At 43.8% G+C, this 27108-nt stretch overlaps 1 protein-coding gene across 1 annotated transcript in view; it reads right to left on the bottom strand.

Annotated features, from left to right (window-relative positions):
- GAB2 (GRB2 associated binding protein 2) overlaps positions 1-27108 on the bottom strand; it is a 183381-nt gene that overhangs the window by 16810 nt on the left and 139463 nt on the right. The window contains exon 3 of the mRNA XM_025848504.2: positions 8941-9184. Coding sequence (XP_025704289.1) covers positions 8941-9184 — 244 coding nt within the window. The remainder of the gene's footprint in view (positions 1-8940; positions 9185-27108) is intronic.

Consider the following 27108-nt stretch of genomic DNA (forward strand, 5'->3'; position numbering starts at 1 on the left):
TGAGCAGGGAGCCCGATGCGGAACTCAATCCCGGGACTCCAGGATCATGACCTGAGCCGAAGGCAGTTGCTTAACCAACTGAGCCACCCAGGCACCCCCTGCTAAGTTCTTTTAAAAATCATTTTGGTTATTCTAAGTTGTATGGAATTTCGTATCAACTTTAGAGTCAGCTTATCAATTTCTATGAAAACGCTTGCTGGGATTTTTATTTGGACTGCACTGGAGCTATACAGATCAATTTGGGATGATGTGCCATTTTTTAAATTTCTTTTAAAGATTTTATTATTTGAGAATGAGAATGAGTGAGAGAGAAAGAGAGAGAGCACGAGCAGGGGGAGGGAGAGGGAGAAACAGACTCCCCACCAAGCAGGGAGCATGGGGCTCTATCCCAGGAGCCCGGGAACATGACCTGAGCCAAAGGCAGATGCTTAACCAACTGAGCCACTCAGGCACCTCTAGATGTGCCATTTTAATAATATTGGGTCTTCTAATTCATTACTACAGCATATCACTCTCCATATTTAGGTCTTTAATTTCCCTCAGCAATGTTTGATTTCAGCGATGAGGTCTTGCATGTCTTTTTTATTCCTAAGTAGTTCATGTTTTTGGCATCATTATATAAAAATTTTTTTAAAGTTCATTTTCCAAATGTTTGCTTCTAGTATGTAAAAATTATTTTATATATAATAATCCTTACCCTGTGACCTTGCTAAATTCACTTCATTCTAGCAGTTGTTTTCTAGATTCTTTAGAATTTTTATATAAACAATCAAGTTACCTGCAAAGAGAGACAGCCTTACATCTTCCTTTCTCATCTTTGTGCCTTTCACACTTTCTGTCTCCTTACTGGACAGGCTAGAATCTCTAGTACAATGTTGAACAGAAGTGGTGAGAGCAGGCATTCTGTCCTTGTCCCCAGTATTATGAGAATATGTTTAATATTTCTCTGTTAATATTTAATATATTAGCTGTAGGCTATCCTTAGAAGTCCGCTATTAATTTGAAGAAGTCTTCCTGTATTTATAGTTTGCTAAGAAAATTTTTATGAAGAGGCATTGAATTTTGACAAATGCTTTATCTACATCTACTAAGGTGATTATTATATTATTTTTCTCCTTATTCTCCCTTTTTTTTAGGAGAGGGAGAGAGAGAATCTAAAGCAGGCTCCATGCCTAGCACAGAGCCCACCCTGGGGCCTGATCTCACAATCCCGAGACCATGACCTGAGCCGAAATCAAGAGTAGGACACTTAACTGAGCCACCCAGGTGCCTCTCTCCTTATTCTCTTGATGTAATGAATTGCACTGGTTGGTTTCTTAATGTAAAATCAACCTTTCATTCCTGGGATGAACCCTACTTCATCATGAACTACTATCCCTAATGAGGTACATATACACATATATTCCCTAATATATTTAAATTATCCCTAAAACACACACACACACACACACACAATATATATATATATATATATTTTAAAGTTGGATTTGATTACTATTTTTTTTTTTTGGTAAAAGAAAGAATTTCTGCATCTATATTCACAGGGAATATTGCCTTCCAATTTTCTTTCCTGTAATCTTTGTCAGGTTTTGGTAGTAGGGTTATTTTGGTCTCAAAAAGAAAAAAAAGAGTTGTAAAAGGACCCCCTCCTCTTATGCTTCCTGAAAGAATATGGGTAATATTTGTGGTACTCCATTTGATACAATTCACCAGTAAAACCACCTAGGTCTGGTTTTCTAGGTATTTACCCAAGAGAAATAAAGCAAATGTCTACACCAAGATCTGTTAGTGACTATTTATGTACAGATGCATCTTAATTTGTAATAGCTAAAACTGGAAACAATCCAAGTGCCCATCAACATAGGAACAGGTAAATTGTGATATAAAGGTACACTGAATAAAAAGGAACAACTAATGATACATGTAACAATATGGATGAATCCCAAAAGCATTATGTTGCATGAAAGATATAAGGAAAAATAGTCAATACTATATGATTCCACTCAAGTAAAATTCTAGAAAATGATAGCTAATGTAGTGAGTGGTTCCTCACTACAGTGAGGTACAATGGTTCCTGAGGAATGAGGTAGAGGGAAGTATGGAATTAAAGGGGCATGGGGAAACTTTATATATATTGACACTGACTATACTTCAATTACCGCTCAAAATGGTTAAAAAAAAGTAAATAAAAGTGTGGGGTGAGGCAAAAGGGGGAGGATTCTAGAACTGAAAATTCAATTAAAAAATCATCCAAAATGAGCACAGAGAGGAAATACGATTTTTAAAAAATGAGTACTATCAGTGATGTATGGGTCAGTATCAAGTGGTCTAACGTGAAGAACAGAGGGAAAGCAGAGATGGAATGGGGCAGAAAAAAAACTTGAAGAAATATTGGTAGAAATTTTGCTGTATTGGATAAAAAAGAGCAACAAATAGAATCAGAAAGCTAAGTGAAGCCCAAACCAAGAAAAATACACCTAGGAATATCCTAGTCAAATTGCTGAAAAACAAAGAAAAAAAGTCAAACAGAAGTCCAAATAGCCAAAATAATCTTGCAAACAAAGAACAAAGGGAGAGGTCTCATACTTCCTGAGTTCAAAACATATTATTACAAAGCTACAGTAATTAAAAGTGTGGTACTGGCACAAAGATAGACATAGAGACCAATGGAATAGAATATAGTGCCCAGAAATAACCTTGATGTATAGATCTAATGATTTTCAGCACAGATGCTCAGACCATTCAATGGGGAAATGATAATGTTTTCAACAAACGGTGCCGGGAAAATTGGATATCCATATGCACAAAAATGAAGTTAGATCTTTACATCATATATAAAAATAAACAAGAAATGGATCAAAGACCTAAACGTAAGGGCTAAAACTATAAACTTTGAGAAGAAAACACAGGAGGAAAAGCTTCCTGAGAGTGGATTTGCGAATTATTTTTTTTTAAATATAGATGACACCAAAAGCACAGGCAACAAAAGTAAAAATAAATTGGACTGCATCAAACTATAAAATTGTGCATCAAAGGACACAATCAGCAGAGTGACAGGCAATCTACAGAATGGGGGAAATATCTGTAAATCACATATTTGGCAAGGTGTTAATATCCAGATCATATAAAGAACTTCTACAACCCAACAACCACCACCACCAACCAACCAGATAAAAAAAATGGGCAGAGGTCTACATCGACATTTCTCCAAAGATGTACAAATAGCCAACAAACACATGAAAAGATGCTGAACATCACTAATCATTATGGAAATGTAAATAACCCACAGCGTGGGGCGCCCGGGTGGCTCAGTTGGTTAAGTGTCCAACTCTTGATTTTGGCTCCGGTCATGATCTCACAGTTGTGAGAATGAGCCCCGTGTCTGACTGCACTGGGTGTGGAGCCTGCTTGGAATTCTCTCTCTCCCTCTGCCCTCCCCCACCTCTAAATTAAAACAAACAAACAAACAAAAAACTCCTCCCAAACCACAGTGAGATAGATACCACCTCACAGCCATTGGGATAGCACTACCAAAAAATACCAAATACTGGCAAGGGTGTGGAGAAACTGTCACCTTTGTGCACGGTTGTAAAATGGTGCAGCCACGCTGAAAAACGGTATGGTAGTTTCTCAGAAGATTGAAAACAGAATTACCAGAGTATCCAGCAATTCTCCTTCTGGGTATGTACCCCAAATAATTGAAATCTGACTCCTTGAAGAGTATCTGTACACCCATGTTCGCAGCAGCATTATCCACAACAGCCAAAAGGTGGAAGCAACCACGGTGTCTACTAATGGATGAAATAAACAAAATGTGGCATAAACAGGCAATGAAATAGTATTCAGCCGTAAAAAGGAAGGACGTTCTGACACAGGCTATAACATGGATGAACCTTAAAGACATTATCCTAAGTGAAAAAAGCTACTCACAGAAAGACAAGGGCTGTATGATTCTATTTATATGAGTTACCTAGAGAAGTCAAATTCATACGGACAGTAGAAAGGAAGGTGTCAGGAAGTAGGGGAAAGGGGAAATGGGGAATTTTTAATGGGTGGGAAGTTTCAGTTTTGCAAGATAAAAACAGTTCTAGAAACTGGTTACATAACAATGTGAAAGTACTTAACACTAACTGACCTGTACACTTAAAAACAGCTCAGAGGATAAATTTTATGTTATTTCACCACAATTTTTTAAAGAGAAAAATAACATTCAGAGGAAGAAAGATACATTACATACAGGATTCTAACAATAAAAATAACAGCTCACCTCTCAACAAAAACAATGAAGCTCAGAAGATTATAGAATGACATCTTTAAAATGCCAAAAGAAAATAAAACCACCATTCCAGAATTTTATATCCAGCAAGGTATCTCCCCAAAACGAAGGTGAGGTGTGCCTGGGTGGCACGGATGTTTAGCGACTGACTCTTGGTTTCGGCTCACGTTGTGACCTTGGGGTCATGAGACTGAGTTCTGCGTAGGGCTCTGTGCTCAGAGGGGAGTCTGCTTGAGACTCTTGCTCTCCTCCTCCCTCTGTCCCTCTCCCCCCACGCATGTGCGCTCTCTCTCGAATAAGTAAATAAATCTTAAAAAAAAAATGAAGGTGAAATACAGGTATTTCCAGGTAAGTGGAAACTGGGAAAACATGTCACAAGGGGACTCACATGGTAAGAAATGATAAAGGAAGCTCTTCATGCCAAAGAGAAAACCAAGTGAAAACCCCACTAGGCAATGTTTAATATTTGCTTTCAACAGTCACATATACTAATGAACTGAGGAGGGAAAATTATGCAGATATTTACTATTTCTGCTGCTGTTCCTTCATTCCTGAAGGTTTTAGTTTCCTTCCGGTACTATTTTGCTTCAGCCTGAACTTCCTTAACACTTCTTTAAATCAGATCTCTCGGAAATTCTCTTGTTTTTCTTTCATTTGGCAATCTCTTCATTCCTAAAGGATAATTTTTCAGGATATAAACTTGTGGGTTGATAGTTTTCTTTCCATTCATGTTTATGGCATATTGTTATAATATGGGCTTTTGAATTTGTGTCTGTTAATACTAACATGTAGGTTATGCTGGGGTTGGCATCTGTGCTTTCCCCTGAGAACTGGTTACATTTTGCTGGTTCTCTGTATGCTGAGAAACTGTGGATTATATATCCTTAGTATTGTGCTATGATGTTGTGTAGATGCTGGGTTCTGTTATAATCCTCTGGAGAATGCTGAGGTTTTTGTTTTGCAGGCAATCACTGTGGTTAGATTCAGGCTGCAAGATCCGTCTCTCCTTGTGTGTGTGGTGGTGCCAATCTCAGCTTAGTTCACAAAACCTTTGTTATGCTGGTTTGGTCTGTCCCACACGTGTGCAGCTCACAGTGAGCCTGAGACGTGTGTGGTTTCACACCCAGAATGAGGAAATCCCTTCGCAAGCTCTCTTCACTCTGGGTACTCCACTCCCTTCCAGCCCCCAAAGGGCTCCTTTTCTGATTCCTCTACCAAGAAAGATGGGGTTTCTTTTTTTTTTTTTTTTTAAAGATTTTATTTATTTATTTGACAGAGAGAGACACAGCGAGAGAGGGAACACAAGCAGGGGGAGGGTCAGAGGGAGAAGCAGGCTTCCCGCGGAGCAGGGAGCCCGATGCGGGGCTCGATCCCAGGACCCTGGGATCACGACCTGAGCCGAAGGCAGACGCTTAACGACTGAGCCACCCAGGCGCCCCAAGATGGGGTTTCTATCACGTTTCAGCTGTCTGCCCCAATGGGCTGCTGTGTGAGTGGGCCCACCCTCAGAGCAATTCCACGAGATACAGAGGAGTCACCTCTATATTGCTGCCATCTCCAAGTTTTGCTCCCCTTTATAACTTGCCTCATTTTATTTTTATAGAATCAAAACGATTACAGGGCAATTGTGTTTTGTCCATAGTTTTTACTTGTGATCAGTGGGAGGGGCAGTCTGTAGTGTGCTTCTGCCACTGCACAGGGACTGGCACTCCCCAGTGATTTTTTTAGAGTTTCTGTCTCCTAAATTTCACCATCTCTTCACGATATCCAGCCCTACCCCTTAATACCATAGATTAAAGCTTTTGACGCACTTTACGTCTTTGTACGTGGCTAGCTCCTTTTTTTTTTTTTTTTTGAGAGAGAGAGAGAGTGCAACGCAAGCAGGGGAGGGGCAGAGGGAGAGAGAATCCTAAGTAGGCTCCACACCCAGGGTGGAGCCTGATGCAGGGCTGATCTCATGACGCTGAGATCATGACCTCAGCTGAAATCAAGAGTTGGATGCTCAAGCGACTGAGCCACCTGGGAACCCCCCTCCTAGCTCCGTTTAAGAGTTAAATCTCTTTCAGTTTCTGTCTGCTTTGTGATTGCTCTTCAGTGCCTTCAAACAGTTGTTTTTTTATATTGTGTCCAGAATTTCTAACTATTACAGTATGTTTAGTATCATGTAAACTACTCCAATACTTCCAGAAATTATATGGTGTTTCTGGACCAAAGAAAGCTTCCTTCCCACCCTCCATTACTTGGGAATTCGGTTAATGTTGTTTGAACTTATTTTTTCCAAAAATCTCCAAGATCCTGCTCATCCCTCTCCTGTTCCCACACCCACACAAGTGAAAGCAGACACAGAAAAGCACAGCTTGGTCAGGGCCTCACACTAAAGCTGCTTCCCCAACCGCAGATCAGTTTTGTCTCCCCTATTATGTTCTCTCTCTATAACACAGATTTGCTTGGATATTTTTTATGTATCTACTATATGCCCTTGGTCCCGTCTTCAAAGTGCAGCAATATATTAATACAAATATCCATACAATGAGGCAGAGAGTTCCAAATGCCGTGAGAGAGAGAGAATAAAAAACTGCTATGGGAAATCAGAGAAGTGGATTTCAGCTAGGCAAATTAAGAGAGGTTTTAGCGAGGAGGGGGTATGCAGAGAGTGGGCCCTAACTGCTAATTCAAGCAGAGGCATTTACATATCTGTTCTCTGCTGCTCCTGCAGCATCATGGAAGTGGAGGTGGTAGTAGTTGTTATTATATAAAGCCTTCTACTTAAAGTGTGACCCACAGACAAGCTCTGGAATTTAGCAGAAAGGAAGGATCTCAGGACCCAATGCAGGCTTACTGAATCAGAGTCAGCATTTTAACCAGATCCCCAGATATTTCATATGTATTCTGAGGGTGAGAGGCATTAACAGAAAGTACATTTTCAAGAGAACAATGATTTTAAGATCTCACCTTCTCTACTCTGAGGCAAGGACGCATGAGGTGGGTGGTGGTGGGGCCCAAGGAGAACAAATGCTCCTGAGTACTAAGGATGTGCTCGGGTCACTAGGCTCATCAGGAAGCCTTAGAAGGAGTTATTTCCATTCGGCAGGTCAGGAAATGGAAGCTCAAGGAGGTTCAGTAAGTGGCCCAAGATCACAAAGAAAGTGGCAGAACCTGAATTTGGACCCGTATCTGACAGATTCCAAAGCCTGTAAATGCTTTTAGTCTCTGCACCCTGCGTGTCTGGTGTGTGATCCAGGAGCCTCAGTGCTGTTTACAGTGCTGCCGCAAACTCGTTGGGTGATCTCAGCTCTTCTTGTCTAAGTGGATGGAATCTGAACCAGTGAAAGTTCACAAACATAAATCCCATGGCCTCAGGAAAATGGGTATTTGAGGCAACCTTAAGACACAGTGCTGGGAGTGCATGTTGTGTGCTGGTCCCAGAAGCAGGGTAACGTGGTGCAGAGTATAGGACCAGGGATGAAGAGCCCTGGGTTCTAGTCCTGCCTCTGTTACACGGTAGCTGGGAGCCTCATTTTCCTGAGCCACCCAGGCGACAGAAATGGACAGAAATGATCTATATTGGCTATCTCTCAGTGCATTTGACTGGTTCGAGTAAGATTCTGCTTGAAAATGTTCTATGATATGATACACTAATACAGTCAGTTCTCTAATTGCCTTAGTTTTCATAACACAAATTAGATATTTCTAAATTAGAGAAATAGGATTTGTCGTCTGCTGCCCATGCTAGCAACTGGGAACTAGCTCTGGCAAAGCCCATCACCTCTGTGCTTGTGTTTGCCCTAACAACGGGAATAAAAGGTAGTAAAAATATGTACAGACTCTGCCCCAGTGAGAGAACGAGTGGTGTTAGAACTACAAAGACCATTATTCTAGAGCAGAGAGTCCTCGTTCTAGAACTTTCTGTGGGGATGATATGTTTCCTTATCCGTGCTGTCCGCTAGGGTAGCCACTAGCCACACTTGGCGACTGGGAATTTGAAATGTGGCCAGTGCAACTGAGGAACTTCATTTTAAGTTTTATCTTGTTTGAGCTCATTCAAATTTAAACATGTGGGTAGTTAGCTACCACACAGAAGAGTGCACCTCTAGAGCAAAACTGAGGTACAGGTATGTTCAGTGTTCTAAGACTTTACAGCTAGGGGCGCCTGGGTGGCTCAGTCGTTAAGCGTCTGCCTTTCTCTCAGGTCACGATCCCAGGGTCCTGGGATCGAGCCCCACATTGGGCTCCCTGCTCCGCGGGAAGCCTGCTTCTCCCTCTCCCGCTGCTTGTGTTCCCTCTCTCGCTATCTCTGTCTCTGTAAGACTTTACAGCTATACTCCTATTACCAACAAGTCAATTGATTTTTTTATCCCCAATTCTGAAACTCTAGCCCCTAATGCCTTCCCCGCCCCCCCCGATTAAACAAAACATTTTTATAGCGTGATTTCTGATAATGGGAGGTTCCTCTGGAATCTAATTATCACTGTATAGCACCACCGCTGATACCAGCACAATGTGAAGCTTACCTAGGCAAAAGAATGAGGCTTTGTTAATAAATGTCTGTTCGTCTGAGAAAATATTTTACTCCCTTGTCTTTAAAATTAAAAACAGTAGGACTGCAAGCTACTGGGCCCTGTGAGTGGCCATGCGACACACCGGTGCTCACAGCGGTCTCCTACCTTGCGTTCTCCGCTCTCCGGCTGATGCACTGGTGCAAGTAGAGATACTCCTGAGGCGCACTGGTGGACAAGGCAGGCTGCATGTGGTTGGACACCGGGGGTTCAAAGGTGAACAGCGTGGGCTGGCTGGAGTGCGATGGGGCTGAGGACTTCCGTTCCCGGAGAAGGTGCTGACTGGAGCTGCTGAGCTCAGCTGGAGAAGAGCGGGGGCCGTGACTGGTGGAGGAGAGGTTTCTCAGGGAGTCTGGGAAACAAAAGAAGGAGCTCTGTGACTGAAAAAGGGAAGAAAGGTGTCCTTATCCCAAAGTGGGCTGTCAGAGGAAGAAGAGATATGAGCAGAGGCAATGATCCAGCAGCAGCCTTCTCTCCCCCTCACACACCTACCCCTTCCCTGCCTCCAGAGAGGGAGGACTGTGGCTGCCTGGCAGAAAAGGAGATGCCCTGTGCCTTCGCGCCGCTCCTGGAGTCGCCTGGGGGCCGCTCCAGGTCACAACCTTGACGGTGTTCGCCCAGCTCCCGGGAGGTGTGGCTTGCCCGGGGCGCGGGAGTGGGACTCCTGCGCTCCCTCCAGGCCAGCCCTCGGAGCAGTAAGTGCCACTGCCTTCCTCCTCTTGGGAAGCTCCTGCGTCATCACCTCCATCAAAGCGCTGGCTGACTTTGTTAAATGAGCTTTGCTTCCTGGAGACTCACTAGGTCAGACCCCGGACTGTGTGCCTTACCGCATTAAGGATAAAAGCACACAAGTATTTGGAGCAGACTGTTCCTTAAGACTGGTCCCAGCTCCTCCTGCCCGCTCTTCCAAGTCCTCTTGAGGACAATGGTCCCCATTCCCCAACTCTTATGCCCACCACTCTGTGTCAATTGGTCTTTTTTCCCCTTAACTCTCCTCTTAAACTCCCCTCTGTTGTGCTAGAAAAGAAGCAGGGTATTAAAGACAGATCACAGCTGAGAGTGCTCCCCCCCCAAGCCAAGGGCATCACTCATTTGGCTCGTTCTCCAAGCCTAGTCCAAGTTCCTGAGCCTAACGCACAAGGCCTTTGACAGTCTCACCTACTTCCTGCTTTTCTCCTCCTGGACCCGAGGCGTTCGGAAGCTTCATCAGTCCCCAGGCACACCAGCCCCTTTTATGACTCTTTCTTATGGGCTTCGGCTCTTCCTTCCGCCTGGATTTCACTTCTACCCTACTGGCACTCACACGCAGACTTTTAAGACCCTACACGGATATCATATTCCCTGTGAAACCTTCCTGGACGCGGTCCTTTTTCTGGCTGCCAATAGCACTTGGCCCATGCTTCATTATATCCACGGTCCCTCTGCCTCCTCGCCTAGCCCAAGAGTCTCTAAGACAGTGACTGATGCTGTTGCGCCTACGGTCCAGGATTTACCCAATAAAGGCCAGGCGCACAGAAAATTCGTAGTCTGTGTTTGTGGAACAAGCAAAAATGTTCGTTTGGCATACAATAATTCCACAGTGAAACTTCTTTTTCAAGAGAAATAAAGGTTTAAAGATGTGATTTCTGGCGATATGACAGCTGGTGGGGTGTGATGGTTCAGTGGTGGTGTGGTGGCTTCCTAGGCTATTCGAATCTTTTCTGTTTCTACTCCCCGTTATCTGACCTATTTTAGTACCCTTCTCATGGCCCCAGGATCATCAGCTCATTAGTGCTCTATCAGATTAATTACTCTCCAGGCTTCTCTGATGCTAGGCAGAACAACTTCCGCCCGTGTCCAATGGAGAAAGCCACGGGCCTTGGGGGAAAAACAGTTCCATCGACAGGGTATTGACCTCCAAAATGAATTCCCATTACAGGTCCGGTAGTGAACTGGATGTTTGTTAACAGAATCAATGGCTTCATTACTCCATTATATTTGCAAGATGAACTCTCTAATGGCAGAGGGGGGAAGGTTTATGCTCAGGGATGAAGTAGCCATGGTGCCAGGGGTGAACACAGCTACTGCCTGAGAAGACACAGGGAAGGTGCTAAGAGAAAGCCTCTGGGGGCATTTCTACCTTCCCCGCGGTCTTTCTGGATCCCTCCACCTCTGCCATCCCTTCAGTGGGGGCATTTTTCAAGGTTCCACCCCGGACCCTCCTATAGCTTCACTCACTCAGGAGACTCCCCTGGGCTAATCTTCTCCAGCCAGGTGATGACACTCTCGAAACTCAGTCTTTAGCTCAGTTCTCTGCCCTGGGCTCTTGTCCTATAACCCTCTGCCTGCTTGGCATCTCCACTCAGATATCCCACAGGCAGGTCAAGCTCCCGACCCTCCTCCTGTGTTCTCCCTCTCCGTGAAGTACATCAGTGCCACCATCCAACTGGTTCTGAGCCAGAAACCTAGGCATTATCTAGGACTCTGCTTCTCGACGACTGCGCCATGTCATTATGTCATCGCCCAGCTTCAAAATCTTCAGTGGATCCCTGTTATCCTCAGGATGACCTACAAAGCTCTCTCTTTTTAAAACCATTTTCTTGTTTATTTCTTCAACCTTGTTTCTGACCAGTCCTTCCTTGTGTTTCACATAGATTTTTAGGAAGACAGTAACCTTTCTCTCTCATCACTCCATACATTCAGCTGTAAACTCACTGTCTTTTCTCTAACAGTTTCATCCCTGGCATCAAGCCCAGTGTGTGACCCAACTCCATAAATACATGTTGATTAATAAAATAATGAAATACATAGCATGAGGTCATACTCCCTCCATACTGCTGATTCCTCACTGCCTCTGGAATCAAGTTCAGGTTCCCAAGTCCAACAAGAAAGGCCATTCTATGACAATCTACTTATCCCACCTGTCACCCCATACACCCTGCATGGCCCCTTCACTTCATGCTTTGAGCTGTGGGTCTGTGTATAAAAGAGGAGTGACCTGTTCTCACAGCTGGGGCCCTCTGACCCAGGTTCTTTACTTGCAGAGCTGGAGAAATCATTTCACTTCTCTGAGCCTCGGTTTCCTTATTTACAAGTTGACAGAGGATGGTCACAAGGATGGAATGCATAAAGGGTTGAGACAATTCGGCACGTTTTAAGTTCTCAAAATGTGTTCTAGGCATTTCTGTATTCCTGGTGCCTAAAACAATCTCAGCTCACTGTGGGTATTGAATATATAGTTGCTGAATAAATAAAAGAATTTTCACTAGCACAAAACCAAATATGCCTGTTTCTTGTGGTCAAAATAAGAGGGGCTTTCAAGGTCTGCTAATAAGATGAAGTAGGGGTTACAATGAGTTGGGCCCACTTGGAATTCCATTCTATAAATATGAAGCCATGTCTATGAAATCAGTCAGCTCCATAATGATCTGCAGCTTCAGAAAAATTCTTTCAAAGCTGTTTTGGTGCTAAACCTTGCCAAAATCTCACTTCCGTTTGCTACTTTAAAAGATTTCTACCTGAATATAGGTAATTATTCCTTAGGGCCTATAATGGATTGAACAGTGTCCCCCCAAAACTCATGTCTACATGGACCCAAAGTGTAAAAGGTGAATGAGATATTGGTGTGAAAACAAATGCGCATACTCGCATAAAACGTGCATAGGATTTGTTTTTATTGCCCTGGGTACCCCTTGAGGGAAGAAAAGAATGCAAAAGGACATTACGCTATGTGTGGCTGGGCTGTTTTTGGTATGTGGCCACCTGGCTGTTGTAATGATGTGTCTTGGGTCATTAGGAAGGGCAGTTATACAGCAAGAAGAAAATGGACATTTCCAGACTTCTGGCCTGGGCTTCCATCTCCAAGTCTAGACTAAAGATAATGCCAGAAAATGCTTGAGTCAAATTTGTTTTCTTTTAAACAGGGTTTTATTTTTTCCTCTTCTCCCTGGCTTCTTTTTAGGGCCCTAAAAATCACTCCCCTTCCTTTCCACAATCACCCCTGGGAAGGCTGCCCAGCACACAAACACTCCGCCCACCTTCTTGCAAAACTCTAGAACAGGAAAGCTCTGAAGGATTTTAGTAGAGGGGCCCAGCCCAGCCCAGCCCAGCCCAGCCATCAACTGGCTAGTGATAACAGGAGCAGGAAAGGGGCGGTTGGCGGGAGTTTCTGGAAAAGATGACTGGCCAAATAATGACGGGTTCCCTTATCTCAATGCCCTTTTTATCTTTATCCTCCCCCCCCCAAATCCCCACCCAAGCCTCAGTGGGTGTCAGAACCCATGAAGTGGTAGACCAAATCACATGCTGGAGCCCAGGCTGGATTCAAAGCCTGCTTTTGCTAACTCCTCGCTTTATGGCCTTAGACAGGCTACATAAACCTCTTTGATCTTCACCTGTTCAACAGGGAAAATAATTTTCCAGGGCTGCTGCAAGGTTTGAGATCATACATATCAAGCATTTAGCATAGTGCCTGCCATTCTTACTGCTTCTACTCCTTAGTACACATGAAACTGCTGGGACCTTGAAATTGGCCAAGAGGTATGGAGTTGCTTTCCAAGCAACAGTGAATGCTTGCAAGGTAACTGTTGTCTCTGTTTTAGTCCCAACTATACCCTGCATGATGTTACATGTGAAAGGAGAACAAAAAGGACAATAGAGACTATAATAATCACAGCTGCCATTTATTAAGCACCTACTACATGCCTCTAGTCTACTCTGTGAGGCAGATATTTCCATTTTTTCCCCTTCTTTTTGGATGAAGAAACTGAAGCTCAGAGAAGTTAGTAATGAGCTCTGGTGTCACACAGCTAGAAAGTGGCAGAGCCTATGTGAAATAGATCAAACTTTCTTCCAAAGCCAATTCTTGTCATCCATGTAAAGAGTTCCCACAAGATCCCTATGTGGTGAACGGTATTAGCTTTATGAGGGGCAGAGTCAAATAACAGAACGAGAGTCTAGGCCAAGCTCTGCTGTCAACTGGCTGAGTGACCTTGGGAATGCCATTTCATCTTCCTGGGCCTCGTTTTCTCTATTCAAAAAAGAAAGAACTTGGATGAGATAGGGGATACACATCAAAGCCATCTTTGGGAAACATGAGAGCTGTTCGGTATAAGACCTAATGAGTCATATTTACACAGGGATTTAGATAAGATCCACTGGTTTAGCTTTTAACGATCTCTGGTTCTTAATCCCAAGGCAGAGGTAGAAGAGTTGGAGTCAACTGAAAAATCAGGGGCAAAGCAAGCCTGAAAAGCCAAATGAAAAAACAAATTCTTCCAAAAATCGTTTTTTTGGATAATCAAAATTACAAATTGAAAACCACCTTTGTTCTCACTGGCTTTTCATATCATCTGCCTACAGCCAACTCCAAAAGGCACAACCTGTAAGGGAAAGAGCCCTGACGTAGGTTCAGAAACATGGGTTCTGACACTATCCTACTACAGGGCCTCACACAAAACTTTTACTCTCTCTGTACTTTTTTCATGCTGTCAAACACCGAAGAGAGCACCCACCTTACAAGGTTCTTTTGAGGATCTGATGAGATGGAAAATGGGTAAACAGTAATTATTAAATACTTAGTAAATGCTTGTTGGCCTGAAACCCAGAAGTGGAATGCAGGTAACATTCTAAGGGTTCTAAAGGAGAGAAGACGATCGATGAAAGACTTTTGAAAACAGAGGGTATAGGATTCTATGGGGTAAGTGGTCCCTGCAGAAAGCTGACAGAGAAACAAGGACCAGAGGGTGGAGAGCTCGAAAACCAAACGCGGGCGCGTGGGTGGCTCAGTTGGTTAAGTGACTGCCTTCGGCTCAGGTCATGATCCTGGAGTCCCGGGATCGAGTCCCACATCGGGCTCCCTGCTCAGCAGGGAGTCTGCTTCTCCCTCTGGCCATCTTCCCTCTCATGCTCTCTATCTCTCAAATAAATAAAAAAATAAAAATAAAAAAAATTCTCTAAAAAAAAAGTTCTTACCTTTAAAAAACAAAAAAAAGAAAACCAAACGCATGCTGACAGGGGCTGAGGGCTAGACTGGATCGAGGGCTTGAGGTCAGTTTAACGCGCAGTCACAAGCAGTCATTTAAAAATGAATAATCCTCAAAACTGCCTGACACACATCACAATTAGAGGAATTATTCACAAATTTAAAGCCAAGCACAAAATAGCTTCACCTGACACAATAACTCACATAATACAGCAACTGGAAGGGGCCCCAGAGTCTAACTGCTCGTTTATCACCACTGTCCTTCCCAGGCTCCCAAAGCTTCTCGTTTCTGGTTGGAGAAACTGAGGCCCAGAAAGGTGAGGCTACTTGTCCAAGGCCACATAGCAGGTCAGACCTCAATCCTGGAATAAGAATTCAGATCTCCTACTGTGGGAGAGGTGAGGGGCAATCCAGTCAGAGGATCTAATCACCAGGACACTGGCTGCCAGGGCTGTTATTTTGTTATGAGTTTATTACGTTACATTTGCATGGTAAGTAAACATTTGCTGGATCAAACTACTAAAGACTGGTATAAATAATTCCCCAAGCTCAAAAATACATCTCCTAGTGTTTATAGAAACTATAAAGCAGAGGAAGAAAAAAGGGGAGGCAGAGACAGGCAGTAACATGAGACCCTGGAAGACTTTTCAGGGACTAGGCTGCCCATGCATCCCCCTTCTGGGGCAGGATCTGAGAAAGAACACCCCCCCCCTCACCCCAGGGCTCTGAGAGCCAAGTCAGAACATCCTGACCTTGACCCAGAGGATCTCTCAGTAGAGAGATCGATTTTGTGAAGGGCGCAGGGGAAGGAGAGTCACTGTAGCTGAAAGGCATGTCACAGTCTCTGGTCACAGACCCTTACATAACCTCCTCTGCTCCGGGGCCCCTCACGTTATTAGAGCAAATGCCAGGCTTTCCATAAGGCCTCCAGTGAGAATGAATCACGCCTTCCTCTAAACCCCTTTCACAGTACCTCGTTCTGCAGCTTATTCTCTATGGGAGTTCACGGGTCTACCACATGGAAGGGGACGGTGAGCTTGTAGAAGCCAGGATCTGGGCCATCTCTGTTTCTCTGACAGTGTTTAAGCGCAATGCTCTGTGCCTACCAAAGGTCTGATTGAGAATAAGGTGTTGGATAAACATACCATGGCGGTCAGTTATTCTTCCTTGGGTCAGAAGAATGAACGGATAGCTCCAGGATCCAAATGTAAACTGTTTTTGAAGGCTGGGAGGAACTGTTATCACTTTGTGAGGTTTTCTGCCTTGTGTGTGTCTGTTTTAGGATAGCTAGCCTATATTTAGCCAGGCCTTGTCCTGTTGGTTTTAGAAAGATCAGGTTCCAAGTTTTGTTCTCCCCTTACCTGCTGCACCTATGGTATACCTTAGTTGTCACAGGACTCACTCCTGCTCCCTTGAGTGGGGCTGGGTTGGCCGGGTGGTCCCCCTCAAGGAGTTAATTCATATTTGGAATGAAGCATTCTTGTCATTTACTTAGGGTCATGAGCACAGACTGTAGGCATTCTGCTAGGAGCTGCAGGCCCAGCAGAAAGAATGGGTCTCGTCCTTGCTCTACTGGTTTATACTTCAGTTAGAAAAACCGTATTTCTCTTCAGGGCAGCACTTCTCCCTTCCCCTGAGGAACTTTGGGAACCTAACAGTAGTCCCATAGGAATCAATCCATCTAGGGGGTACCATAAGCTCACACAGCAATGATGTATTTGACTCTTGTGACCGTCCCACAAAAACAGCAACAATGTATCACTATATTTTTAAGCTAACCAGCTTTATAAGAGGTGAATTTACCCTGCCCTTTTTTTTTTTTTTTACAATGACTTTCACTTAAGGGACAACTGGCAAACGGTGTGAACATGACTGTCAGACACTATAATGGAAGGAGTTCATCAAGAATCATCAGTGTGATGCCTGGCTGACTCAGTCAGAAGAGCCTGCGACTTCTGATCTTGGGCTTGTGAGTTCCAGCCCCACATTGGGTGTAGAGATTGCTTAAGAACAAAATCTTAAAAAAAAAAAAAGAATCATCAGCAGTCGCAAAAATCACCAGAACAATACCTGAAACTGTTCTACTCTGGGTGGGAAGGCTGGAACTCTCAGAGCCCCAGCTTGCTGAGGGAATTATGAGATCTGAGCATTACATGAAGCCCAACTCTGGCTTCAGGCGAGGTAGTGGGGTAGAGAGAATGAATGTGGATTTTGAAATCTGAATCCCAGCTCACTAGCTATGGAACCTAAGTACAGTATGTGGATCTGAGTCCTAACTTGTACATGATGTGAAACAGCAGCCTGTAGGGCTTGTCCTAGGGAGTAGAGGGACGCCACAGTCCCTGCACATCAGTGCCCCACAGAGGGAAGCGCTCCCCCCGCACTCCATCGTGGGCGGCGACCCGATGTGGGAGAAGAGCATCAGCTTTGTGTTCACAGACCTTCAGGGCTTGATCGGAGCCAGGACTGGTGCCAGAGAGTACAAATGGCCTCAGCTGGCCTTTGTGTGGTGACCCCAGAGGCAAACAGCCTGGCCAGACCAATTTGTAACCAGCAGTTCTTCCTTAGCTGCTGTCTCAAGTCCTGGCGTCACAACGAACTCCTGGCTTCACATGTGTAGCTTTCCTACTCCTCTTCCAGCCTCGTATCCTGATATCTCAGCAACTCTAGGCTTTCTCTGCTGGCATCCAAAAAGAAGTGCTTTCTTTTTATCACCTCTAGAAGGGCCAACATCTGAGACCACAGGCACATGTGTCTTGGAAGGCCCGCTGAGGTATATTATTACACTAGAACAGGGGGTGGCAAACTGTGGACTATAAGTCAAACTGGGTCCACTGGCTGTCTTCATAAATAAAGTTTTACTGGGACACAGCTATGCCTATTCATTTATATACTGTTCATGGTTGCTTATATGCCACAAGAGTGAAGTTGAGCGCTTGTGAGAGAACCGAAGGGTGGTGAAACCTAAAATATTTACTATCTGGCCTTTTATAGAGGAAGTTTGCCAATCCCTGGACTAGAAGTTCTCATTCTGGTTTGTGTAATCACGTCCTCTTTCAAAATATTACCATCTAATTTAAGTTCATGATTAAGGAGATAGAGGCTGAAACCAAAACCAATGAGTCCCAAACTTGTGCTTTGAAAAAATCAAGAGGAGGGGCACCTGGGTGGCTCAGTCGGTTGAGCATCTGACTCTTGATTTCAGCTCAGGTCATAATCTCAGGGTTGTGAGATTGAGCCCCGAGTAGGGCTCCACACTGGGCATGGAGTCTGCTTAAGATTCTCTCTCCTGGAGCGCCTGCGTGGCTCAGTTGATTAAGCGTCCAACTTGTGACTGTGGCTCAGGTTATGATCTTATGGGTCATGGGATCAAGCCCTGTGTTGGGCTCCACGCTTAGTGGAGAATCTGCTTGGGATTCTCTCCCTCTCCCTTCACCCATCTCCCTGCTCATGCATGCTCTCTCTCTCTCTAAAATAAATAAATAAATCTTAAAAAAAATTCTCTCTCTCCCTTCCCCTCTGCACCCCTCTACCCACCCCCCCCAAAAAAAAGAAAAAGAAAAAATCAAGAGGAGAAATCATAAGAAAAGCCAGTTTGGAGATTGCATTAGTATTATTATAAGAAATCATATTCTTTTTCATTTTAGTATGTCTTGGTCACAAACAACATGCTAATTGCTGCCTAGCTTATAGAATTAAATGGTTCAAGAGAGTAATATGATAAACTTGTATTGAACCAGGCTTGGAAAGAAATCACCAGATTGTTCTTGCTGATCCTTAATGATTTATTCTTCTTCCATATCACAGATGCACAGTTCTGGAAATGACCAAGGGATCATTTAGTTCAATATTTTATTTTACTGATAAGAAATCTAAGGTCCAGAGAGACCAAGTGATTTTCTTACCAGTGACTGATTGGTAGGCCTGAGCAAGAATGTCAGTCTCTTGTTTTTCAGTTCAGTGTTTTTTCTAGTAATACATCAAATTGGAAGAACAATAAACATTATAAGCTTGAGTGGACTTTTCTACTTGTAAGGAAAGTGAAAAGAGCTTCCATCTAATAATCTAACACCATTCCCTGAAGTTCTCAAAAAAGTCCAACATTATGACTGGAAAGGGTCAGAATTATTATTGACATATTCTTTGATAAAACAGTAATGTTTTGGGGTGCTTGGGTGGTTCAGTTGGTTAAGCGTCTGCCTTTGGCTCAGGTCATGATCCCAGGGTGCTGGGATCGAGCCCCACATCGGGCTCCCTGCTCAGCAGGAAGCCTGCTTCTCCCTCTCCCACTCCCCCTGCTTGTGTTCCCTCTCTTGCTGTCTCTGTCAAATAAATAAATAAAATCTTTAAAAAAAAACAGTAATGTTTTCATATGTGTATATAGTACCTTCTCATTTGCTTTGGTATAATTAATACAAAAAAAACCATGCTGGGATTATGACAGAGATTGGATTGAATCTATAGATCAATTTGGGGAGAAATAACATAGTAACAATATTGAATGTTCTACTTCACAACATGGTATCTGTCTCCCTTTGTTGGGTGTTCTTGAATTTCTCCTGGCAATGTTCTGCAGGTGTTTGTATAGAGATCTTGTATTTTTTGTTGTTGTTAAATTGATTCCTAAGTGTTTTATTTTTTGTAAAAGAAATTTTTATTTTATTTTCCAATTGTAGACTGTTCTCAACAACTTTGACATTTATAATGGCCCTGAAAAGTTGGCAGGGCAGTGATCTTTCCAGATTCATTTCACATAAGAAGAAACTAAGACTCAGAGAAATAAAATGACTTACTCAGTGTTACAGAGCTCTTAGGAAATGGCCAAACCACGACTCAAACTCAAGTCTTTTTCACATCAAGTTGAAGGGCCATCCTATTATGCAGCTTGATGTGAGGGTAAAGGAGGAGCATATACTTATAAATAACAAGTGCTACACAAATATCCAGTTGAATGAAAAAAAAACTATTTTAATATGACTAATAAAGAGACCAAGGCCCAGAGAGGCCTTTCTTGATCACCTGACCTGAGTTTCTAGTCACTCCTTATCAGGTTACTTTGTCTTCTCTTCATCAAAGTGCTTACTGCTACCACTTAAACATTTTGTTTTTCATCTGTCTCTTCCCACTTGGGAAGCTGTCAGCTCCTTGACGAGTTTGAACCTCACATGTTCTGTTCACCACTGTTGGTTCAGTGGGTTAACCATAAAAATCTGCCTCTCAGTCTCCTGATGTGGGCAGCATAACTGACTGACAGCCCCAGCTGCTGGCCTTCTGCATCCTTCCACTCCCCAGGGCTGTTCTCATCCAGTGCCAAAGGAATGGCAGGAGTACTAATACAGGCCTGTTCCTATGAGACACGGGACTCCTTTCATAGGAGACCTTGGCTCGAGAACCTTCACTGATCTGGCGGAAACTGTCCTAGAACTGCACTGCAGTCTGATCCTGCTTCCTGCCTTCTCTCTGTCACAGGTGTCAGCCCTGCACCCCACTGCAGGCTTTGCCCCCTTCTCTGGCTCCTTCCCATGATCCCTCACAGGTGTCTCATCCAATAAATCTCTTGCAGGTCTTAACTCATCCTGCAGCTGCTTCTCAGAGAACCTGAGCTCACACACTCAGGGTCTAAAACAGTGCTTGAGGAATAAATGATTGGCCCAGGTTCAAACTGCAAGCAAAACCACAGACCCAGAATTAGAACCCAGGTCTCTGTTCCCTCCGTCCAAAGCCTTTTACACTCAGATCACCAATCATCTGAGAAATATGTCCTTGGTGCCTCTGTCCAGGGGGCCAATGCTCTGATGAATTTTAGGGGAAAATGTATTCACTAATGGCCAAGCCCACAGCTGGCCTCTCAGCTCTGTTTATAATTATGTGGACTCTAGTGGGCGTAAGAACATCTGTCCCAGATTCAGAGAAGACTGAAGTGATGGTTTAGGTCAGTGAAGAAAATCTGGCTTATGTTTAAATTAAAAGAAGCAAGAACTCTGTGTGATGCCTTCTTAAAGGAGTGTAAGGAGAGCACCTACAACTGGCAGAACCAGAGACAGTCATTGCGAGAGAGCAAAGGCAGTGGCGGGTCTTTCCCGGGTCTTTGGGCACGTCCTAAGACTTGGTACAGGGACCGTGATGACCTGAGGCAAGAACTCCATCTAGAATTTCAGGATGCTGGGACCAGAATGTCTGGTCTGAATCTCAGCTCCTATACTTACTAGTAAGTTACGGAACCTCTCTGTGCCCTGGTTTCCTCCTCTGTAAAATGAGAAGAATAACAGGGACCTACTTTGTAGGATCATAGGAATGAAGATCTGTGAAATGCTTAGAATGCTGCCTTGTACACAGTAAGCTCTACGTAAATATTAGCGTTTATAATTAATAGTAGTAGTACACTTAAAGAGACCACCTTTGTTTTTGAGCACCTCAATAAATTAAGTGTAATGTATCTCAAACCAGGAAGTCAGCAAGGTTTATTTCATAAACTTATAATCACACAGTAAAAAAATGTTCTTGAATTTGGGTGAAATAGAGATAGGGTTACTTGGGATGTTTCGGTATGGGGGACAGAAGCACCTACTCAGAGGGATGCTGTGAAGATCACTGGGAAGGCAGTGATAATTTATGGGCCATACATTTAAGTGATATTCAACGTGTACTATGCTATGTAACTGAAGTGGGCTCCTATCTAATCTTCATAATGATCTTGTGAAGAATGTCTCATTTCTATTTTACTGATGCAGAAACTGAGGCTCAGAAAAGTAAATTAACTCACCTGTGTTAAGATTGAATGCATCAATGTTGTGGGTTTGTGTATTTATACGACGCCAAGACCTATGTTCTTTGAACTAAACTGGCCTTCTAAACCAGTGTATATATAAAAGCACTTTATAAATCATACGGCCTCATGTAAATTCAAGATGGTATCATCAATATCATCTGGAACACAAGCGGAAAGCCAAGAAACCCAGTTGCCAATTCTAGCCTTGTCAGTTAGCTGTATGATCTTGAGCAAATTAGCTCCCCTCCCCTGGCCTCTGGATAGTCTGTTATTTAAGGAGTCTGGAATTATACCTTCTCTCAGGGCATTTCAAGACCTCATATTCTAGAATTTTCTCATTCTATGCTATCTATTCCCTTCTCTGTCTTGGCTCAGTGTTTTGGCTAATATGATTCACCAGCCATGAGGAATTTTGTTCACTGACTTCATCTACAAAAGGGGTAAGGAGGTGGGGAATAAAAGCAAACAATAAACAAATGATAGATACGTAAAATGAAGTTTAGGTCATTGGTACACCCTGTCTCTTCAGCCTAGTAAGTACATCATTCATCTTGAGGTTTTTCTTGTTTTTTTTTTTAATTTTCTTTATTTTTGTTTACCGTTGTGCTTTATATCGTTATTTCCATAAAGGGAATTTTATTCTCTATGTCCTGTGAATAAGGTTAGAATGTTTTTTTTTAAAGATTTTATTTATTTATTTGAGAGAGAATGAGAGACAGAGAGCATGAGAGGGAAGAGGGTCAGAGGGAGAAGCAGGCTCCCCGCTGAGCAGGGAGCCCGATGCGGGACTCGATCCCAGGACTCCAGGATCACGACCTGAGCCGAAGGCAGCCGCCCAACCGACTGAGCCACCCAGGCGCCCAGGTTAGAATGTTTTTGAAGCTTCCTTTTTCCCTCCTCAACAGTGAATTTCTCAAAACAATATTTACAAATAAGTTGGGAGTTTTTCAAACGTAATTGTGTATAACTATTTACAAAGTCATAACCAAACACAGCAACTAAATCTGAATGTTCCCTGGGCAGCTACCATGTGTCTCTAGAATGTGGCATCAGAAAGATGACAGTAGTTTCTCACCCTCAAGCATCTCACACATCCCCTTCCCCCAATTCCCAAACTTTGTGTTCTGGCCTCAAAGAACTGTTTCCAGCTCCTCAAGCTTCTGGGAACTTGAACAGCAGCCCCTGGAGAAAGCAAGAGAAACCCGACTTCTGAGGTCATGGCTGTGTTAATCAACCTGATTGTGGCGATCACTTCACAGTGTATGCCAGTACCAAGTCATCACTATGTATGCTGTAAATACAGACAGTTTGCCAATTATACCTCGACAAAGCTGAGGGAAAAACCTGGTATGCATAATTCTATTTATGTAAAAGAGAGAGACAGAGAAAGAGAGAGAAATCTGAAATAACTGAGAAAATCCTGTATTGACTCATTTTATCTGAAGTTGATTAAAACTTCAGTCTCTATCAGTGGCCAGATGAGAGCGTGATGCTGAAGTTAAATTCAAAAATTAAAAAAAAAATTTTTTTCCATACTTGAGGTTAACCTCAAATTTTTTTCTATCTGCTAAACATATCTTGGCACATAGCCAGGCTTGGTTCAGTTAAAAGCAGGTGAGTCTTGGTGAAAACTGGGGGGCCTGGGACCAGGAACTAGACACAGAGGAGGTGGGCAGTCACTGGGAAGAGCCTCAAGGGTAGTTTGGAGGAAAGAACATAAACTAGAGAACATGGCAAGGCTCACAAGTCACGGAGAACTCATGCTCCATGTGTCATGCTCCTCCCTGGCACCCGTCCCTAGAACAGGACCTGGCTGACTGAGAGAACAAAAAGAGAAACTAGGTATCACCTAGAAATGTGGAGTAGAGTCTGTGAGAAGGAAGAAGCATGTGCCGAGAAAGCAGAAGCAGATCTTCTTCAGAAATTCAGGTAGACAGGGGCGCCTGGGTGGCTTAGTCGTTAAGTGTCTGCCTTCGGCTCAGGTCATGATCCCAGGGTCCTGGGGTCAAGCCCCACATCGGGCTCCCTGCTCCACGGGAAGCCTGCTTCTCCCTCTCCCACTCCCTCTGCTTGTGTTCCCTCTCTCGCTGTATCTCTCTCTGTCAAATAAATAAATAAAATCTTTAAAAAAAAAAGAAAGAAAGAAAGAAAGAAATTGAGGTAGACAGACCACTGGTAACCCAGCAGTCTGCCACTGGGTGGTGGGGCGCCAGCCACTGAGTTAAGGGTTTGGGTAAGACTGTGGTCTCTGTGAGGGGCTGAGTAAAAGCAGGATGGGTCCAGTCCTAGGTGGAATTAGAGACTACAGGCAGTTTAACAGGCAAGTAACTTAAGAGCTGGAATAGCAGGCAAAATCCCAGAGTTAACCCTAGCTTACACACAACATTAGGGTGAGAAAGGAGCAAAAGGGACACAGAATCTCAGAGCTCGGACTCTATGCTGGGGTGCACTCTGGGCCTGAACTTGAAGGAAGAATTCAAAGGCCTCTGTCCATGAATGCAGACACAGAGGCTGGGGATCAGGTGGTCCTGACACCAGCATCACTTCTAGATCACTGTTTCCCAGACTTTCCCTTTTGTGGATAAGTTAAAGCACTGCCTCTTTGTTTGTGTGTTTTCAAAAACCAACACATAGGGTTACCACTTTTTAATTATGTCAAATATGGAAAAACAGTTATTTACCATGACAGTCATTTCTCTCTCTCTCTCTCTCTCTCTCACACACACACACACACACACACACACACGAATACTTTAACAGAAGTGCACACCCATACAAAGAGAACCTCAGAATGAAGGGAAGTTTTAAAATCTGACTACATTTAGTTTTATGAAACTGACTACATCTTCCTCACGGTTTTCATGTTTGTTGTGAATGGAGAATGATTTCCATAGCTCAGCAGTGATCTGCACTCCCTCTTCTAAAATATCTGCAGCACACCAGTTATTTTCACCCTGTGCTCAGCCTTCCCAGGCCACCACGGGAGAGGGGAGGGCAGGCCCTCTGGGCCCGCTCCGGCTGGCAGCACCAGACTCTCTCTCCCTGGCGCTCTTCAAGGTGGCTTCCTCTCACCTGTCTCATATGTTATGTTCCACGTGTGATACAGTTAATGCAAAGAAAAAAGCTTGAAAATGACCATTTTGGTCCTCAAACTTTAGTTGAAAAAACTGAGATCAACATACTGAATCAGTAACAAAGGTGAAATTTAAAACCAGGACTTTGATTCCCAATTCAGATCCCAGAGAGAGATGACAGTACCTACAGATTTTGTTGAGCTCAGAATCCTACCCAGAGCTGTACATAAGTGGATGTTTAATCAGAATCAGGATCTCCCAAGGTCCAAGGTGACCTTACCCCTAAAGTCAAAGTCCTAATTCTACCTCTAGCAAAAAATTAGTTAGACTGGGCTCTGGAATCTGGTCTGGGACCCATTCAATACTACTTTATTACCTTCCTTCTCCAGAGATAATCAGAAGCACCCAAAGAACAAAAAAGGGGGGACACCTCAAGAGATGTTTGCGAGCTGTCGAAGGCTTCTGGGGTTGAAGAGTTGGGATGAGACACTCTCCTTTCTAGCAGTCTGTGGGTTTTGGCACATAACAACAGACCTAATCCATGCTGGCGGCCTGGGTTGGTGAGAGGGAGTGTCTGGTATAAAAGGGAAAGCAGGAAGAAGGATCAAGGCTTAGAATGAGGAGGAGAGGGTCAGGTTTCTCCCTGCCACCCTCTCCTCCAGGGGGGCTTGGGCTTCCCTGCAGGCCAAGGCTGGAGCCTGCAGGGGTGTCAGTGGGAGGATTTTCTGGAGTTCAAGTCCCAACTCAAAGCCTACTCTTGGGGTGACCAGATCCAGCTGTAGACAAAAGACAACAAACAAACAAAAGATTGAGGAGGAAGGCCTGATATTTCTGGGTTATTTAGAATAACATTTTTCTTTAAAAAAAAAAAGGCATGAGGATTTCAGATCTGGCTGGAAACTGGTCTGGATGTTTATTTTCCTCATTGTCTCAGTGGAAAAAAAGGGTGGGTGATTCAGACAGCAGCCTCCGCCTCTGGGCTGGGGCCCGGGTCAGTCTACACTCTGTTCTTTGCTCCTCCAGGGACTTGTGTCAGCGTGGGGAGAAGTTGCATTTTACCTCCCACATTTGCTCTAAGCTTCCAATAAGGATTCCCCAGAGGAGCTGAGAGATCTGAGCTCAGTCAAAAAAAAAAAAAAAACAAGAGAGCAAAAGGTGGGGGAGGAAACAAGGGAGGAGATGGTCCTCCCAAGTATGAGAAGAGAGAAAGGGTGAGGTCTCTGAGAAAGGCCTCTTTCCTTCCCACCCTCCTCCACCCCTGGCTCTCCCACTCACTGTGTCTGGGGGAAAGGACCAAGGTCACCAGAAGGCATCTGGGCGGACCGCATGGCTCCACCACAGCCCTCCCTGCTGTCAGATTTCCAGAAGAAGGGGTCTGGTCCTGACCTGTAAGGCACCAAGCCTTTCTAGAGAGGAAAGAGCTGTTTGAAGACACCACCCTCCCAACCCCAATAATATTCTACCACTAGGGATTGAAGATTTCCCAAAAGCATTCCCCTGGGTGTCATTTGATCCCAGAGGGGACCCAGGACTTAAAACAGTTCTGCTGTTGGGTTACTGGGGAAACTCACAGATTATGAGAAGTTTCAGTATTTACAAAATACTTAAAAAGGTGGGGCAGCCTCACCCAAAACTGTGGTAGAGAGAAGGTGAGGAAGAGATAAAGAACAGTTGGTTTAGAACTCTGGGAAGTCCTCATTATACAGAGCTAGACATGCGACTACTGTGGGACTCCTGCCAAGGAGCTCAGGAGAGGGAAGATGCTAAAATAATACCCAGGGTACGGAGGAGGCTCTGGCCTCACTTCAAGATCTTCAAGAATTACTAACTATACTCCTTGAGCTCTAATACGCAGTAGTTTGTTGGCTACTCTAAGATTGGATCATGCTAAACGACAAGTGTTGGCAAGGATGTGGAGAAAAAGGAACCCTCTTACATTGTGGGTGGGATTGCAAACTGGTGCGGCCACTGTGGAAAACAGTATGGAGGCTCCTCAGTAAGTTAAAAACAGAACCACCCTACGATCCAGTAATTGCACTACTGGGTATTTACCCCCAAAATACAAAAACACTAATTCAAGGAGATACACTCATCCCCATGTTTATAGCAGCATTATTTACAAGAGCCAAATTATGGAAGCAACCCAGGTGTCCATTGTAAAGACGACATGGGGGGTGTGTGTGTGTGTGGATGTGTGTGAGTGTATACAATTAAATATTATTCAGCCATTAAAAAAGAATGAAATCTTGCCATTTTCAATGACATGGATGGAGCTAGAGAGTATAATGCTAAGTAGAATAAGTCAGAGAAAGACAAATACCGTATGATTTCACTTATAGGTGGAATTTAAGAAACACAACAAATGAACAAAGGAAAAAAGAAAAGCGTGAGAGAGAAACCAAAAAACAGACTCCTAACCATAGAGAACAAACTGATGGTTACCAGAGGGGAGATGGGTGGGGGATGGGTGA

The sequence above is a fragment of the Callorhinus ursinus genome, unplaced genomic scaffold (assembly GCF_003265705.2).
Source record: "Callorhinus ursinus isolate GAN/ISIS: 27379988/994484 unplaced genomic scaffold, GSC_fseal_2.0 scaffold35, whole genome shotgun sequence".
In the NCBI taxonomy this organism is placed as follows: Eukaryota; Metazoa; Chordata; class Mammalia; order Carnivora; family Otariidae; genus Callorhinus; species Callorhinus ursinus.